Source organism: Typopeltis vanoorti, chromosome 5, assembly GCF_054136105.1.
Source record: "Typopeltis vanoorti isolate ZY-2024b chromosome 5, IOZ_Tvanoo_1.0, whole genome shotgun sequence".
In the NCBI taxonomy this organism is placed as follows: Eukaryota; Metazoa; Arthropoda; class Arachnida; order Uropygi; family Thelyphonidae; genus Typopeltis; species Typopeltis vanoorti.
In genome coordinates this window covers 140,806,339-140,824,792 of record NC_143553.1, presented here as the reverse complement: position 1 = coordinate 140,824,792, position 18,454 = coordinate 140,806,339, and the positions used below count along the sequence as shown (strand labels likewise).

The 18,454-nt window shown below is 34.5% G+C and overlaps 1 protein-coding gene across 1 annotated transcript in view; it reads right to left on the bottom strand.

Moving 5' to 3' along the window:
• Positions 1–6,350: 6,350 nt before the first annotated feature.
• Positions 6,351–18,454, bottom strand: part of LOC150106878 (uncharacterized) — an 85,685-nt gene continuing 73,581 nt past the window's right edge. Inside the window, exon 4 of the mRNA XM_090392787.1 lies at positions 6,351–7,258. Coding sequence (XP_090248913.1) covers positions 7,194–7,258 — 65 coding nt within the window. The 3' untranslated portion in view covers positions 6,351–7,193. The remainder of the gene's footprint in view (positions 7,259–18,454) is intronic.

The following is an 18,454-nucleotide window of genomic DNA, read 5'->3' as shown; positions in this document are numbered from 1 at the left end:
ATATGATTGATATATATAAGTTGGTGGGGATGGGTTGCTAGATTAATGTGGAGGAAATTTTTCACAAGAGTAGAGGGGAAACAAGGGTGTAACAAAAAGCCATCCCTGGATGCTTTATAAGGAGAGTGTGAACAGATTCTTAGCATGGAGAGTGGCAGGTGAGTTCTGAAACTGTGAATGGATTTAAGGCACAGTTCAGCGATCTTTTTGCACGAGAGTATGGACCTCCCCATGATGAGTCTTTTGACTCCACGGAGGTCTGCTAATAATAACAATAATCTCTAACCTTTTTTTTAATCTCAAAAACTATAAGGTGCTAAGGGAAAAGCATTATTCTGCTTTTTTATTTTTTATTCTTTATTCAAAACTTTATTCTGCGTTACTTTTAATCATCGTTATTTATAATATAATATACGTGGATCACATCATTAAGGGAAGTCATAACATACCGGCTATTTAAACTGGATATGTTAAGCTCAGTTTGCAGATGTGTTATCCTATTAAAAAATCTTCAAGTCTTCAGCCCAATTAAATAGTTGCTGTAATAAATCTGGTATGATTTGTCAATAAAAATATCTTGAAAACAAGTAGGAAATATCTTGAAATCTTGAAAACAAGTAGGAAATATCTTGAAATCTTGAAAACAAGTAGGAAAGCAGAAAACATCAACTGCATTTCAATTCAATATGCATTTCAATAAAAAATGTGTAACCTATAAGGTTACACATTTTAGCTAATCAGTCACAGTTATAGCAAAGGTAGCAAATAATAAGAATAGTATGGGGGGAATCAGTTGAATGAGAGAGAAATTAGCCAAAAGACTCATCTTGTAGTCCACAAGCTAGGGTTCAAACCACTTTTAACTTATGGTTCAGAGAGTTGGGTTAGAAATAAAACAGCTGATCAAAAGACTAGAAACTATAGTTCTGGGCTTGCTAACTGCCCAAACCATGATACCAGGGGAATGTTTTTTAAACCCACAAATTTTAACGAAAAAAAAAAGACCCCAAAATGTTGTATGCTTTTTATTTATTTAAATTATAACACACACACACAGTGATAATAGAAATATAATAAAAGAAATTACATGATCATAATTAGAAAAAAAAATCGAACAAAATAAAAATTCTTAAAAAAACATTCACACATATACAGTTGCAGTGAATATCTCAGCTATTTTTACATTTGTAGTTTTCTATATGTGCACTGCTTCTATTATAGCAAGAGGTGAATATTACTAGGAGAGGGTAACTTTTCATTAGAAAATGTGACAGCAGCATTATCTGGTTCAAGGTGGTAAGTTGTCAACATTTCTTCTGTCTCCAGCCACTTGTGACAAATTTTTTTTGCTTGGGTTACCTTGGCTTACTTGTTATCAATAATGGAGAGCCAGGATTTGGACCATGAGCAATTTTGAGTAGAATGGGGTAAATGGCTAAATTCTATCAAGATTAAGTGTTTAAATTAGGTGAGCATAAATAGTAATCTGAAAAGAAGAGCAGAAATTACAGAGGTCATTGAATTTGATTCAGCTATAGTGCCAAAGAACTCAAAGCTGAGAACAGATGAAGGAAGGACATCTAAAACAGGATAATGGTCTGTTACCCACAATTTTGTTCTAGTTTCCTTTCCTATAAAACTAGAACAGCACTGTGGGTAACAGACCATTATCTTGTTCTAGATGTTCTTTAGAGGAGAATATGGGCTCTCCTCTAAATTCCTTTAGAGAAGAGTCCATATTTGTAGTACACCTGGAGGGAGAATGATTAAGAAAGGATAAGAGTGATGGTTATTTAGTATTCTGGTGAGCACTGGGTGGTACTATTCTGTTTATTAGGCCTCAAGTAGCTCGAAAAAGTTCCATGTTTGTTCTCTTGTGTACCTGGATTATCTAACTTTTAGGTTTGTAGAGCCTTTAATGGGTGAATTTCGTATTAAAGGGAAAAAATAGATAATTTTGCAATAAAAGATGCTATGAATGAACATTAAACAAATGTGCTATGTTTTGAACAGCATTTCTGTTCTAAGGGTTACTTTCTCTAAACCTCCAATAATACAATTTCTTTTTTGTGATAATTATAACATACTTGTAGGAGCATTACATTACATTATGTAATGCTCCTACAAATTATAGAATTACATTATGTAATGCTATAATTAAAGATTTTTTTTTTTTTTTTAAATCTAGTTGCTCGTTCTTAGAAAGCAATTTATTTGCATAACATGTACTGTCTTGATATAAATTTCAACATCATATGTTATCAGAATAATCCTATTCTGATTTTCTCTTGTGTGTTAAGCTCAATGATCTGTCACCAGTGGCTCCCCACAAAGAAAAATAAAAAATAAAAAAATTTTTCCAAAAATTTTTCTTAATTAAAATTCATTTTTTTAATTTATGTTGTGTCGTGTCTTCTATTTCTATACTACTTATGAATTAGTGATCATTGCAGATGCTCAGTCATAGGTTGTATGCAATGCGTAGTGTGTATTCTCAAATCGTCTACTCAACTCGGTCCCCCCCCCACCAAGATTAAATCCTGAGTGCGCTACTGTCTGTTACAGCTAAGTAACATGGTTTGTTTATAATCTCAATACTATGATCGGACTGTTAATCCTATCTACATGGTGTATTATGATGATATCAATTATATATCTATCCAACACTTGTGTTAAAAAGGTTTTAAATCCATTCCACATACACCATCCAACAGAGACCTATAATGCTTCAATTCAACCCAGAGATGTCTGTGCAGTTAGCCTACTGCTTTTGTGCTTTGCAACCATATGCCTAGGGAAGGAGTGTCCTAGGTTCGATTCCCATCAACGACTTGAGGAGCTCAAGGATCTTCCTCAGCCATAGCCAAGTTCTTGTAATCCGTGTGTGTCCGAGGACACACATGGATTGCAGTCAGGAATACTGACCCAGCCATAGGTCTGATTTGTCAGCCTATGCTGGTTCCAGATAAAATTTGGGGGGACTAGATGGTACTGTGAACTCCCGTAAAAAAGGAGGAACGCTGTATCATCGCACGGAATTTAGTTTATTTAACCCAGAGATAATGACTGTGATGTGCTATGCCTGCAAGAAATTCAGAGGGGAATTGATAAATATGGTAGTGTAATATTTACTAAAGAAAATTTAATTCCATCATCCACTGATTCAATAACAAAAACATTGAGATTATTACAATCAAATTTAATAATATCTCAATCACCTCAATTTATAAACTGCCAGAAGAAGCTTTCTTCTTTCCCAACATCCTCCTCAATAATAATGCTTCCATGACTAATGTAGTATTAGGTGACTTTAACAGCCATAGCGCTAACTGGGGTTATACAAATTCCAGTGAAGATGGAGAACTTGTTGAAAAATGGGCCGAAAACTTCTCCTTAAATCTGATACATAATCCAAAACTCCCTGCATCTTTCGAAAGTGTCAGATGGAAGTGGGGCTATAATCTTGACTTCATATTTGTTAACTCAAAAATATTCAACACTTGTGTTAAAAAGGTTTTAAATCCAATTCTACACACCTGACACAGACCTATAATGCTTGAATTCAACCCAGTCATTATGCCTAACATAGTCCCTTACAGACGACAATTCAACTTCAAAAAAAAAGCTAATTGGCAGGGCTTCATGGAAGACCTTGACTACTCCATTGGGTCAGTCCCTCCAATCCCGCAAGAGTATCCCCAATTCATAAAAATACTGAGCAAAATCTCCACCAAACACATCCCTTGAGGATGTTGTACAAACTACATTCTAGGCCTCTCTAATAATATGCAAGCCCAGTATGCTACTTATAACTTTACAACACCAACCCTTTCTCAGAAGAGACCATCCATGTAGGAGAAAAATTATGCTCCAAGATGGCAGAGGAAAGGTGTTCTTTGTGAAAAAAAAATGAAATAGAAGCCCTTGACATGACTCACAGCAGTAGGTAGGCATGGAACTTTATCAACAGAATTAGAAAGGATTTCACTAAGTCAACAGATCATTCATAGGTAACAGATAATCAAATTGCTCACCAGTTGCTGCTGAATGGAAAATTCCCTAAAAAAGCACCCAAAAAAATAAGATATTAAGAATCCCAAGTGAACAAAATTTTATTAACTCAGATTTCACGATTACTAAACTCAATGCTGCAATAAACCTATTGAAAACTAGAAAATTAACAGGCCTCGATAATATCTGTAATGAACAAATTAAACATTTTGGTTCCAGGGCTAAACTTATACAGCACTTGCCTCAGAGCCCTAAGGAGACCAACCATCTAGAGTGGTGGCCTTTCTGAAACCAGGGAAAATCCAACTGAAGCAAAAAAATTACAGACCTATATCTCTACTCATTAATCTCTTTTTAAACTCTATGAACAATTAATTTTGAATAGGCTTCAAACTCCTAATTGGACCCATCTTATTATGAGCAGGCTGGTTTTAGACTAGGCAAATTCTGTACATCACAAATTCTCAATCTCACTCAACATATAGAAAATGATTATGAGCAAAAACTAGCCACAGGAGCAGTCTTTGTAGATCTAACTGCAGCATATGATGCCATAAACCATCTCACACTCAGAAATAAAATATATGGAATAACTAGAGACTATTGTGTTGTTCTCCTGATTCAATCACTCTTGGAAAATAAATGCTTTTTGTGGACCTGGGGAGGGATAGGAAGAATTGTTGGCACCTCATAACCAGAGAAGTGTGTTATCACCATTACTTTTCAACATCTTTGTCAATGATCTTCCCATATTTCCAGCAGTAGAGATTTTATCTATGCTGATGACCTTGCCATAGCCACTCAGTCAAATAATTTCAAGTTCATTGAAACTACCCTATCATTTGCCTTAAATAGTCTAACCACATATTATAGCAATAATCAATTTAAACCAAACTCCTTGAAAACTCAGACTGTCCTTTTCCATCTTAATAATAAGGATGCCATCAAGAAGCTACAGATTTCTTGGGAAGAATCCTATATAAAAACCATTCCTGGAAACCAGTCTACCTTGGTGTGACTCTTGATCGCACTCTTTCATATAAAACACACATATAAAAAAAACAAAGGCAAAAGTTAATGCAAGAAACAATATACTAAGAAAGCTTGCTTCTTTCAAATGGGATACAGACCTTGGTACACTGAGATCTTCTGACTTGGCCCTTTGCTAATCACCTGATGAATATGCCTGCCTTGTATGGGCCAGATCCTGCCAAGCTGAAAAACTGGACTCAGCATTGAATGAGAGTTGAATCAGGCATGCTGTTAATAACAGGATGCTTGAAACCAACACTATTAAGAGACCTGTATACTTTGGCTGGTATTGCCACCCTTCAACCTGAAGATATGCATCCTCAGCTGATGAAAGAAGCAGACAAATGATGAGCGCCACCCACTATTTGGCCAGACTTCAGTGCCTCAAAGACTAAGATCTTGACATAGCTTTCTAGCAACCAACTGTTGAACCATCCAAAACCCTCCAGAGACAAAGCTTCAACAATTACCCTGAGAATAATACTCGTATTCCAATAACCGAACATCTTCCACTTGGAATAGAATGTCTGGAAAAGCCTCAACAGACTACGAATGATAGGACATTGCAAACAAAATCTCAACAAATGGGGCTTCCTCATTGGACCTGATAATGTGAATGTGGGACAACCCAGTCAACGAAACACCTTCTTTCTTGCCCTCTTCTTCAGTCACCTTGCACCAAAGAGGACCTTACATCTTGCACAGAAAGAGCAGTTGACTGCACACAATACTGGAAGAACATTTGACTATGTTTATTGTATATAACTTGTATATAGTTTTCATTCCCTTTATAATTTATCTATTAAATTTAAGCTGTTCTCATTTGTGATATATCTTAATAGTTGTAAATAATGTTGTACCAATCATTTATTACTGTACCACTTGTATTTGGATACAAAATAAATAAATAAATAAATAAATAATCAATTATATGTTTCTTTGAGTCAATTTGCTACTTGTTTCAATGGGATGAAAAACCCTGCCACCTTCATATGAGACTGACTAACTCAATTCCACAAAAAAGCTCTGATAAAGGTTCTTTGTATCCTAGACAGGATTTGGCCCCAGTTTTTTTCCAACCAAAGAGCATCATCAAAACTGGCTGATTTATGGAGGCTTATCAGGATAATTTAGAAAAGAAAATTGTCAGTAATCTGGTGTCCCTTCCAATATTTTCCATGTTTATTCTTCCATTTAGCAAAGGAAATCTACTTCCATTGTTGGCAAAAACTATACTGGAAACTGATCAGGCTTCAATAAAAAAAAATTATGTATATTTATCTAATGTGCAACAATATTACTGCTAGTTTAACAAATAATTTTTATTCCTTTTCAATACAATTATTGAAAAACTTTAAAATTGGAGTAAAATTTAAAACTTACATTTCATAGAATACATTTAAAAGTTTTTCTCTGAAAGTAAGGAATGAAAAGAGAGAGAGAGAGATTATCACCTTGATTTTTATCTTCAGACTAAACAAAATTATGATGTTAAGCCTTGTAATACAAAAGTCTACTTTTAACACAGTAATCAGTTTAATATCATGATGTCTAGAACATGTAGGTACAATTATAAAAATCATTAGAAAATGTTAATAATGAACAAATGCAAGACAATATTTAAATTTAAATTACTTTTCCTTCATTTAATAACAGAACTAATAATGCTTTCTTAAAGTAATATTAACAAAAATAACAACTATAGTGGAACTTAATTATGTGATACATTGCAATATAACTATACATGTTCTTTGTATATTTCAGTAAAAAATACCAATTAAACAAGACATGTTACTTCAAGGCTGTGGAATTATTATTTCAATTTTTTTTAATAATCAAAAAGGAAAACAGGAAGGGAAGAGAAGAGAATGAAAAAATTTATTACACAAAACAGTTATATGAATAAATATCTGAAACTACAATTGAAATGATCATTTTAGTCTTTGATTAAACTAACAAATTGTGAACATTTTAATAATAAAAAAAATACAACCATTCAGAGGATATTTACAGATAACTAATGTCATCTGTTAGCTGTTCTTTTTTTACATGCATTTTTATCTCCTTAAAATTCAGTTTTATGAGACCACAAGAATCATGACTAGAACGCCTTGGTCCACTATATTCCAATTGCAAGCTTTTGTTAAGAGTCACTTTAAGGAACAATGATTATGGCATGGTACCTGATATATTCCAACTTTAGTTTGTTCAGATTCTGTAAGAATAATCATGATAATTATACTCAAAATAATCATATTTATATTAAAAAACAATCTTCACAAAGTAGAGTTAAAGTCTGTGTGTGTGTGTGAGAGAGAGAGGAGTCAGTCATCCCACAATGTTATTATTATTATTACCCAAGACCCCATGGAGTTAAAGACTCATCTGGGAGGTCCTTTTATCATACACACACACACAGCTCATCATACCGTGCTTTAAACACGCTCAATACTCTGTAGACACCACACTCTCAGGCAAGGCATTCCAATCATTCACAACTCTGCATGAAAAAAAACCTGCTTCTCACTCGATACTCACAGCCTCTTTATACAGTTTCCAGGGATGACCTCTAGTTCTCCCCTGATCCCACTATTTTCTGTAGAACCTCTCCATCACTGATCCTATATTAAAAAAAAAAAAAAAGGATAGTGAGGGAGCTTGCTTCACCTTTGCCTTGGTTTTATACTACCAGGTGGTCACTTACGCTTGGATTCGCCGACAGTTCTTCGCCATGAAACTCTTAGATTGTAGTTTTCGATCTTAGAGTTTCGCATACTGGCTGTAAAATAATAAGGGATTTTTATCCCCTTAATTTAATTTAATCCCTTACTAACTTGTAGGTCTCTATCATATCTGCTCTCTTCCTTCTGTCCATGACATTCCAGAGGTTAGAAACTACCTTAGTCAGTCGCCTCTGGACCCTTTCCAACATCTCTTCATCCTTCTGAAAACCAGATGACCAAATCTGGGCACAATAGGCCATGTGTGGCATAATCAAAGCCTTATACAATGGAACACGAATCTCTCTACTTCTACAAGTCAGTGTCCTCTGCATCATTCCCAGAAGCCTTTGTGTTGTCTCCACAATTTTGGCTATGTGTCCCCTAAATTTCAGATCCTTATCCACTATCACCCCCAGATCTCTTATTTCCTCCACCTCCAACAATATATCCTCACCAAGCATAAATTCTGCATCCCATTTTTGTTTTCCAAATTTTAAAACCTTATATTTTGCAACATTGAACTGACCACCCCATTCCTGTGCCTAATCACTCAATTTATTCAAGTCTTCTTGTAAGGCCACAGCATGTTATATATATATATATATTATTAAAAAGTTTTAATGACCTGATACCAAGTAATAATAATAATACTTTTTAATAATATTTCCCATCGAGTAAAATGAATTATAATAATATATATATATATCTACTCTATATCTATAAAAAGATAAGACGAAATTTGAAATTTTTATGTCACATTATTTGATATCTACTCTATATAAAATAAAAACGTGTTAGAAGATTTATTTAGTTTATTTATGATTATGCAGGATTATAAATATCTACTTTATACATTCATGAAATTATTTTTTCTTTCTTTCTTTATCTTTCTTCCATTAAAGTTTGTTACGTCTCTGCATACGTGTCTCTTTTTCTTTTATTATTATTATTCTTTATTATACTCTATGCTTTACTTATCTCTCATGCATATCAGTTATTTTATTGCCGACAAATTTATATTTTTTTAGAATGACTGCGCCAGCCGGCAACTAAATTCTGATACTCAAATAAATAACATTAATTTATTAGGGATCACGTGATGTGCAGTCATGGTTCCCCCCTTTTCTTTCTTACATGAATTGCTTCCCCCTTCACTCACACAGGTCCAAAAGTTTAATAAGTGGTAATTCAGTCTCAGAACAACAGACTCATGAACTTTGATATAAAGGAATACATTTATTAAAACATTAGCATAGATACACTTTAAGTAATAATTTCAATGCTAAGTTACCTTCTTTGAATTAAATTGAGAGTCTGAAACCTCCCCCCCCCCTTTAGATTAAGATATCCAAGATTACAATCTCTATGCTTAGGTAATACAAATCCTATATCTCTGTCATATTATTAAACTCAGACTCGACATCCTTACAGGGTTACTCAATGCTCACTTTCTAAGCACAATTAGACATAAACTTTATACATGGCATATCAAACTCATTCTAACTTATATTTTGACATGGAAAACAAATTCTAATTCGGCAAAATCTCTATCCCCCAAAATTTAAGTGAAAATCAGGCTAATATCTAACACTACAGCAAATAGCTTCTTCCTGACAAACAGTTCAAAGGTTAGGTTCCCTTCTCGGCACAAGCTTGGAATGGCATAAGCTTACTTAACACAGACAATTAGTCCAAATAGTCATTAAGGCACTATGGATAAGTTAATGTGTGGAGCTCCTCAAATCCTTGGTTCCTATTCCTTTTTACGTTTACAATTCTATAATATGTATGAAAAGGTTGTACATTACCATCTTGTCTTTTTTCAAGGGGTTTCCGTGACCTCCTCCCCACGCTTTCACTTCCGATATGGCAAGACTTCCATATTTCCTGGCCACATGTTTCTATGGCCTCTGCGACTTACTTATACCTTCTTCGAAGGTTGCCCTTTGCTGACTTTACACTGCCGTGGTTCACCAATGGCTCTTTACTGAAATTCTGACTTCATTCGACTCGGTACAACAGCAACCGGGAGATTGTTGCTGGGCACCGGCGACAAGCTTCCTCAGCTATCCAGGACTTGGACAGGAACAGAAAATAAGAGAGCGTTTGAGTCTCGCACGGTGCCTTATATTTGCCTTCTGAGCGCCCTCTCTCGTTGACTACATCATATTCTTTGCCACGGCCAATTGGTCACCCTAACTGTGAACTATTCTAACATGGTTCTAAAACATAGATCTCTTAAGCACATTAAATAACAACAATTTTGGTCCTGTAACACAGTTTTCCTTTGCTTATTTTACAGAAATAATATTAGTTTTAAACACAGATTTCCTTAGCTTACTCAGTATTAATAATCTCAGTCAAGTTGATATACCTTTGAGTGAATTTATATATAATACTCCCTTAGCCCTGTCCTTGGAAGTATAAGCATGTCCTTATCTTTAGGTTTTCATTGTCTCTGTGTTGGGTGGAAACAAAATGGCTTATGAATAGTGAGTCAGCCCTTTTTCTGACACAACAAGTTCCTTTAATTAGAGGTTTCCAGGAATTTAAGATAAGCCGAAATTTGAAATGTTTTTATGTCATGGATGTGACATAAAATTCGAAACGGATGTGACGTCAGGTTGGTAGGTCATGACTTTTGGAAGGCGACGAAATGCATGATGCTTCCTCCACCTTTGCTACGAGTTGCCCTTCTGTTGCACTACCATTGGGTAGGTAGCTCTCTCTTAAAGGTAGTGCAACACAGGGACAACTGCATATAATCAGTGATGACCTATCAGCCTGAAAATTGAGGGGTTAGGTGCCGTAGGTGCCTGGGGGGTCATAGCCTCCCCTAGTATATATAGAAAAAGCTGGATACTCATTTAAAAAAGGTGGACTTGCTGAATAGTGTGGAAAGCTTTTCTACTTGGTTACAATGTATATTATACTTGACAAGAAATTATATTCTTATCTAAATCCCATATCCAAGTGTAAGTGTGAAGTAGCTTATTTTACCTCAGTAAAGCTGAAACTAAGAGACTAGTTCGAACTTTAGTGAGGTCTCATCAGTGGAAGCCCAAAATAAAGTTCAAAATTAGTCTAAGTAGCAACTTTTACCATAATTCAAAAACATTATGGAGACTAAGGCAAATGATGTGAATTTAACAGCCTTTATATACAAATAGGCTAGGCTAGGTTGTAAGATACTTGACATTTATACTTACACATGGATATAGGATTAAGACATCAAAGTATAACATATATTACTGAACATGTCTTGATGTCAGATTGGATCAAATGTTCTGTTAATGCCAACAGCAAGTTTCTCCAAACCTTTCCATGTCATGTGTCCACAAGTGCACAATGCAAACTGGAAGATCTGATATGGATTCTAGAGTAACGTTCTAGAAATCAATATTAGTGATTCACTGACTAACTAGTATGCCACCAGGAAGAAGTTTGTTGATTAGTTTCTCCATTATTTTAAATAGATCTGGGGGTGAGAGCAATGGGCTAATAGTTTGATATGATCTTGCTTTCTTTTTGGAATGGGTTGAATGCTGACCTTCTTTAAGCATATTCCAAAAAGAGAGATTGTGAACCAGCTGAATTTAAAACCTTACATTTTGCCCGAATTTAAACTAGCTGAATTTAAAATATTACATTAAACTTGACATTTAAAATGTAGAAACAATATACAATGGATATTATGAAATAATGTTTCTCATAACAAAAAACAGAAAATAAAAAATAATTTACAGTATATCCATCAGAATTATTACTAAAAACCAAATTATAAAGTACGAGAACTAAAGACAATGATATGATTTTAGTGGATTTATTTACAAATATCAAGATGATACTTGTTTTCTTGCCAGACACTTTGTAACATGTCTAGTGTGATAATAACTTCCCACAGTGCTTATTGCTGATATGCAGTTCAGCTATTTCCTTCACCAGTATCAAGGTTGTATAAGTAATCTCACAAAAAATAATCTAGAATGATAAAATCTGGTAAGCCAGGAAATCATATGATGTGACTTGCTCTCTCTCAATTTATATATCTGGAAAATGCTCATGCAGGGAGGCTTTCACTGGATTGAAAGCTTGAAGGTGTGTATATCCCTTGTGATAATTTTACAAGTTTAGACATGCTATCCTTCTTGCTGTAGCTGCTGCTGCTGCTATTTTTTTTCCTTTTTAAATATACATACTGTGCGACACAGATGCGAGACCCCTCGACACTTCTGTGCATGGCAGAAGAAGGTGAATCCATTCTGATAATAGGGTAATCAATGCATTTAGTGGAATGAGTGTTTATTATTATGCATTGGAAAATTAGCTTTACTTTTATGAAAATTCTAGTTTTTACCAAAATTTCATTACCAACACGTGAAATCATGTGCTTTATACATAAATTTTCCAACTGTTGTACAAAAATAGTTACAACAGTTGGAAAATTTACGTATAAAAGCATGTGATTTCGCATGTTGTTAACGAATTTGTACATCGCCTTATTCCTTTTTCTCCCTCAACATGAATTGACTCTCCTTGGCACACTGCCTGCCAAGGGTCTCGCATCTGTGGTTCTGTGGTTGGACACTAATATATATCAATTCCATGTGAGGGGGTTGCAAAACAAGCAGTACATTAGTGCTGCATGTGTAGCACGTAGTCAAGAAGAAAGAAGAAGGAACCTGCTGATATGTTTTTTGAACTGGAAGTTGTTGTCATTAAGGAAGGACCATGTGAGGAGAAGAATGAGAAGCTGGTTTTATGTCTGGTAAACAGTGAATGGATGTCAACCAGCAGCTGTTTATGTGTTCACGGGCTTGAGGGAAAGTGGAGGAATGATGTCAGTGAGTTTAGCGGAACAAGAAAATAATTGTGACTTGGTATAATATGTGCCAATGTCAATTTTGACAAAATTTACTTATAAAGCACTGGAATGAGTTTTGAAACTTCTATATTTCAGTGGCAAGAAATGCCAATGTCAAAATATGTTTCTGTAAAATATTAATACTGGCACATAATGATGTCGTTGTTTCTTAATAATGTTCCTTACCAATTTATGCTTGGCATCCTTTAATATAGTCTGCCTAAAAAAATATTTATAGAAAATGTGTTTACATAAAACACTTATATGGCCATATGTTCCAGTAGTAAATGGATAAAATATATTCAGTGTTGTTTGTGACTTTTAAGTGATAGGTTCGTTGTTGGTGGTGCTATTCCAATAAGCTAGATTATTGAATTTCGATTTTCGGACATACCCTATTCACAGAGTCAAGTGTTTCAAGCATTTATCACTTCTCAAATTATCATATTTTCATGTATATTTTAATCAATAACATTAAATTTTAATCAGTATAAGTTTCAAGTTTATCATCTGAAATGTGCTTGTATTATATGCATTTACAAATCAGTCATATGTACATGCTCATAGATGAAAAATGTTTGATGACAAGGATATTACAACCATATGATACTTTTGGTTTACACATATATGCAATACAAGATATATTAATTGTTACCTAAATATACACATACATAGGTATGTACATATTCATGCATGTATTCACAAGCGAACACATACTCAACCCCCCCCCCCCCCCCTAACAAAAATGATCCTATATGGTTCTACAGCAAATCCAAAATTCCCTCAAAACTAAATGACATTTTGGATTCAGCTGAAGATAAAGATTCTGGTGAAGAAAATGGTCCAGGAATGATAAATAATTTGCCTGGAAGAATACACTCGCTGCTTTAGATGATTCTTCAGTTGAAAATGTGGAATCTAAATCCTCATCACCTCCCCCTCCACAAAAAAAGGGAGAAATATCTACCAAAATGCAATTAGGAAATGAGAAACATTGAGCCTAATATTGCATTGAACAGCTTAAGTGGTTCAATGGTTTTCAAAAACTAAAATCTGTCACCATCACAATATTTTGAATTAGTTTTTGGTGATGATATAATAAGTGCGATTGCCACAGAAATAAACAGATATGGTGAATGCTCTAGAAATCCACTTGCCAGAGGTGAGTGATCAGAGACAAGTGACAAGTGAAATTTAAACCTCATTCAAATTTATGCTCTCCTCCCCCATATTTCAATACATCTTAAAACCCTGTCAAGTTATTGATCAAAGGGTGGCTTCCAACAAATTTACTGAAGAAGTTTTATTTCCAGAAAGTCAGAAATAAAACTTCCCAGATTGGAAATCCTGAACGTTACAGCATTTCTTTTTAAAGAATTACAGAAACATTTGAAATTTTAGGTACTGGTTTTCTTTAAAAGTCATAAAGTAAAGTAATCAACTTCACTTTCTTCCATCCTTTAAGGTTCAGAACTTTATTTTCCTTTCTATATGAATATGAAAAATTACAAATAACAAAAAGTTATTAAAAACCCAACCTGTTGTATCTTCTTCCACCAACAGTTGTTCTGTTGCAATTGTCGTCTCGTGTCATAAAGTAACAGAAGATAACAAATAATATATATATATAATATGTAGAAAGTAGGGTCAGCTAGACTTGCAACACTTGCAGGTGCAAACTTGACTTGTTTGTCTGTTTGCTCTTGGGAAATGGAGTAAAACCAGGTTTAAAAATAGTTTGGTATTTTTAACATATATATAATATATATATATATATATAATATACTCCAGCAGATGATCTTAATATGAAGATCGAAACGTTGGGAAATTAATTTATAACACGGTTGTAAAGTCCATAATTTCTAAAATGAATGCCCACCTTTAAGCCTCCTGCAAAATTAAAAAGCTTACTCAACTCATCCAAAGGCCCACTCCCTCCGCTGGCCCATCCTGGAGTATAATGTATTCATTACACCTGTAATATACCATATATAGGGAAAACAGGACACACAATTCCTATCAGACAAAAAGGAACATAAACGACACATTAAATATAATAACTATGGTGAAGTTGGCCTTTCTGATCATGCCCTGAACACTACATAAAATTGACTGGAAAAGCATCAGTTGTTTACATCACACCAAAACATGGTATGAACGCAAATTTAAGGAAGCCTGTGAGATTCTTATCAACCACGCCAATCTGAACAAGAATGATGGTCTAAAAATTCCAAGCATATGGAAGGCACATATTCTACCCACAGAACCTTTCTCTCTAAGAGTTAACTTTAAACAGGACTGTAGGTAATCCAGAATCCTAAATCTAAAATAAGAATTGTAATGTTAAAAATAGGACATTATTGTTACTGAATGAAGACTATCTATAAGAAAGAATGTTTTTCTCAAATTATCTTAAATAGAATTTAGCTTTGATGCAGTTTCTAAATAATTAATTAATCTGTAAATTTTTTTTTCACTAGAGGTCATGTCAGTAGAATAACCGGTGATCAAATTATTGTTTCTTTAGCTTACTGTGTGTGATGTAACTCAGCTTGTCCTTGTATATTTGTATATACTTCAGATGATGATCTTAATATGAAGATCGAAACATCGGGAAATTAAAATAGTTATTTATAACACGCTTATAAAGTCCATAATTTCTAAAATGAATGCTGATTACCGTGCAACACTAAAAGAAAGGTAATATAATATACAATTTCATAAATATCTGCTATCAAGTTCCAAAAATCCCCTCATTTCTTTTACATCAGTATTATGTGTTCTTTTCGCTCCATGCATGCTTCACTACGCATTACACTTCTAGATTTTGTTTCAGTCATGAAGCGAAAAAAATGAGAAACCATTACTTGTTACAGTTTCGACATTTCCTTTGAAAATAGTAAATTTCTCAAAGTTAAAGTGTGTGAGAAAACACATAAGTTTTTCACTTCATGAATACATCATCATCAAATTCCTGCCATGTACCCTCAAGGGGGGGTGTACAGGATATGATAGTACTACATGAAAAATTTATATCATTACTAACTTCCTATCTACAATTTTCCTCCAAATCAGTCTGTTACTTGTCAAGCCTCCAACATTACCAGATCTTATATTTCAATCTTCTAAGGCACTTTTTACTGTATCAATCCAACTATATCTCAGTCTTCCTCTAGGTCATTTTCCTGCCAACCTGACAGAGAACACTTGTTTTGCTAATCTTTCCTAGCCCATTCTGTTTAAGTGACTATACCACCTGAGATTAGCTCTGCTAACACATTCCTGGATGCTGACAAGGTCAAGTTCTTTCCTAATATCCTCATTTTTAATAAGATATTGCCATTGATGCCATCTGTTCATGCCTCTAATCTTTCTCAGGACTCTCATATCTGCTGTCTCTAGTCTTTGGTCAAGTGTTTTACTTCTGACCCAGTTCTCAGACCCATAAGTTAAAACTGGTTTGAACACTGTCTTGTATATACAGCTAATTCAGTGTTCCAACTAATTTCTCTCTCATTCCATGCTTAATTGAATTGATTCAATTGACTTCCTACCATGCCAGCTTGTTGTTTTTTCCATATTTAATTTACCATCTTCACTAAAAATCGTGCCTAAGTAGTTTTGTGGAACAAGGAAAAATGTTTTACTTGTTCCACAAGTTCTCCATTCACAATGCAGTTGACATTTTCAATGATTCTGCCTGTTTTCATTGTCTTTGTCTTGTTATTGCTGATCTTCATACCATATCTATTACAACAGTTATCCAATTTAGTCAGGGAATCTTGCAGACTTGTAGCAGATTTATTTAGACGTATGACATCATCCACATAAAGCAAAGAGCTGACATTAACATCTCCAATTTTGATATCAGGTTTAATACCACTTTCCTTCATAATGTGATCCATATAGATAATAAATAACAGAGGGGATAATGTACATCTTTGTCTCACACCAGATTTAACATTAAACCACCTTCCTGTACTTACTTAAATTCTAACTGCTGACTTACAACTCAAATAAAGCCAAAGTATTGCTTGATATAATGCCCCATTGACACCATATAACTGTAGTATTTTGAATAGCTTCTCACTTGGCACCTTGTCATATGCCTTTTCCAGATCGACAAAACTTAAATACAGATCTTTGTTATATTCCCATGATTTCTCGACTATTTGTCGTAAAGTGAAGATCTGATCCTGATAGCCTCTATTTGGCTTGAATCCAGTTTGTTCTTCACCAAGCTTTTCTTCCACAATTCTTCTCAAGTATACGTGCATAAATCTTACAAGGAACACTCAGGGAAATACCTCTGTAATTCTCACATTCGGTTTTATTTCCCTTTTTATATATGGGTACTATGAGAGCTCCACTCCAATCATCAGGAATTCGTCCCTCTGTCCAGGCCTGAACTATGCAGTGCAGCCACTGTAAGACTTTTACACCTCCATACTTGAACATTTCTTGTTGAATATCATTTACTCCAGCTGCCTTTCTACATATCAGGCTTTTGATAGCTTTTTCTAGTTCAAGCATGGATATATATATTCCTGATTGCATGCCTGATCAGTGTTTTTGTACCACTGTGCTGTCACTGATTTTTTTCATTTAGCAATTTTTTGAAGTAATTGCTCCATACATCAAGGCTATCCATTTCTCCAGTTTTCATGTCACCTTTATCATCTCTAATTCCTTTTACAACACTCTTTCCTCCATTTCTGAGCTTCTTCAACAACCTCCAGAATATCTTTCCACCTTCTTGATATTTATTTTCTATGTTCTTACCAAGGTCTTCCCATGACTTTTGTTTAGCTAGTTTTACACAGTGTTTAACTTTCTTAGATTTGTCTCTGTATTCTCTAAAAGCACTAGCTCACATATTTGCCAGGAACTTTTGATATGATTTCTTCTTTTCCTTCACCGCTTCTTTAACTTCATGTGTCCACCATGGAGTTCTGATTTTTCTATTCTTGCAGCCAACCTCACCCAAGGCCGTCGCCAGATTAGATAGCTCCCTGAGGAAAACATTTAAATATCACTCCTGATGGATTATAAGACAAAAATTTAAGAAAATCTCCAATTGCTATTTTGTTTTTATTACAACAGAAACATTACTGCAAAACAATTACATAATAATATTAATTTGCTCTATGGGGATATCGTACAATAAAACAATTTATAAGCTCTTCTAAATTTAAATTAATGTCCGCCTCTATCGATATAGTTGTTAGACCAACCAATCTTTCTTGGGTCATTGCTGTTTGCAAATAATTTTTAATCAGTTTAAGTTTGGAAAAATTTCTTTCCACACTTGCTATGCTAACAGGAATTGTTAGTGTAGCGACGCTGTCTACCGCAATATGGATGAACGGGTGCCCTTATTTAGATGCACCTTAAGGCAGGCTGCCTCTATGCTATACCTCTGTAGACGGTACTGACCTCACCACATGCCTCTTTGGCTGAATCAAAAATTCTTCAAGGCTTGCCACTGAATCTCCAAGGTTTGGTTCCTGTTCTCAAACTCTTTTATTTTTTCTTCAATAATCTTTGTTTATTTTACTCCATAGTTCACATCTCAGAGCTGCTCAACTTTCATTCCCTTTAAAACTTTCTTCTTTTCAAAATTTATCCTACTCAAGACTAAATAGTGATCACTTCCAATTTCAAATCCTCTGTGCACTCTGGTGTCCTGCACCAGGGAGAAAACATCTCCATCAACAATAACATAGTCAATAAGACTTTTCTTATTCCTTGCCTCTTCTCTCCATGTGAATTTGTGCACATTTTTATGTTGGAACATGGTGTTAGTAATAACTAGTCCGTGTCC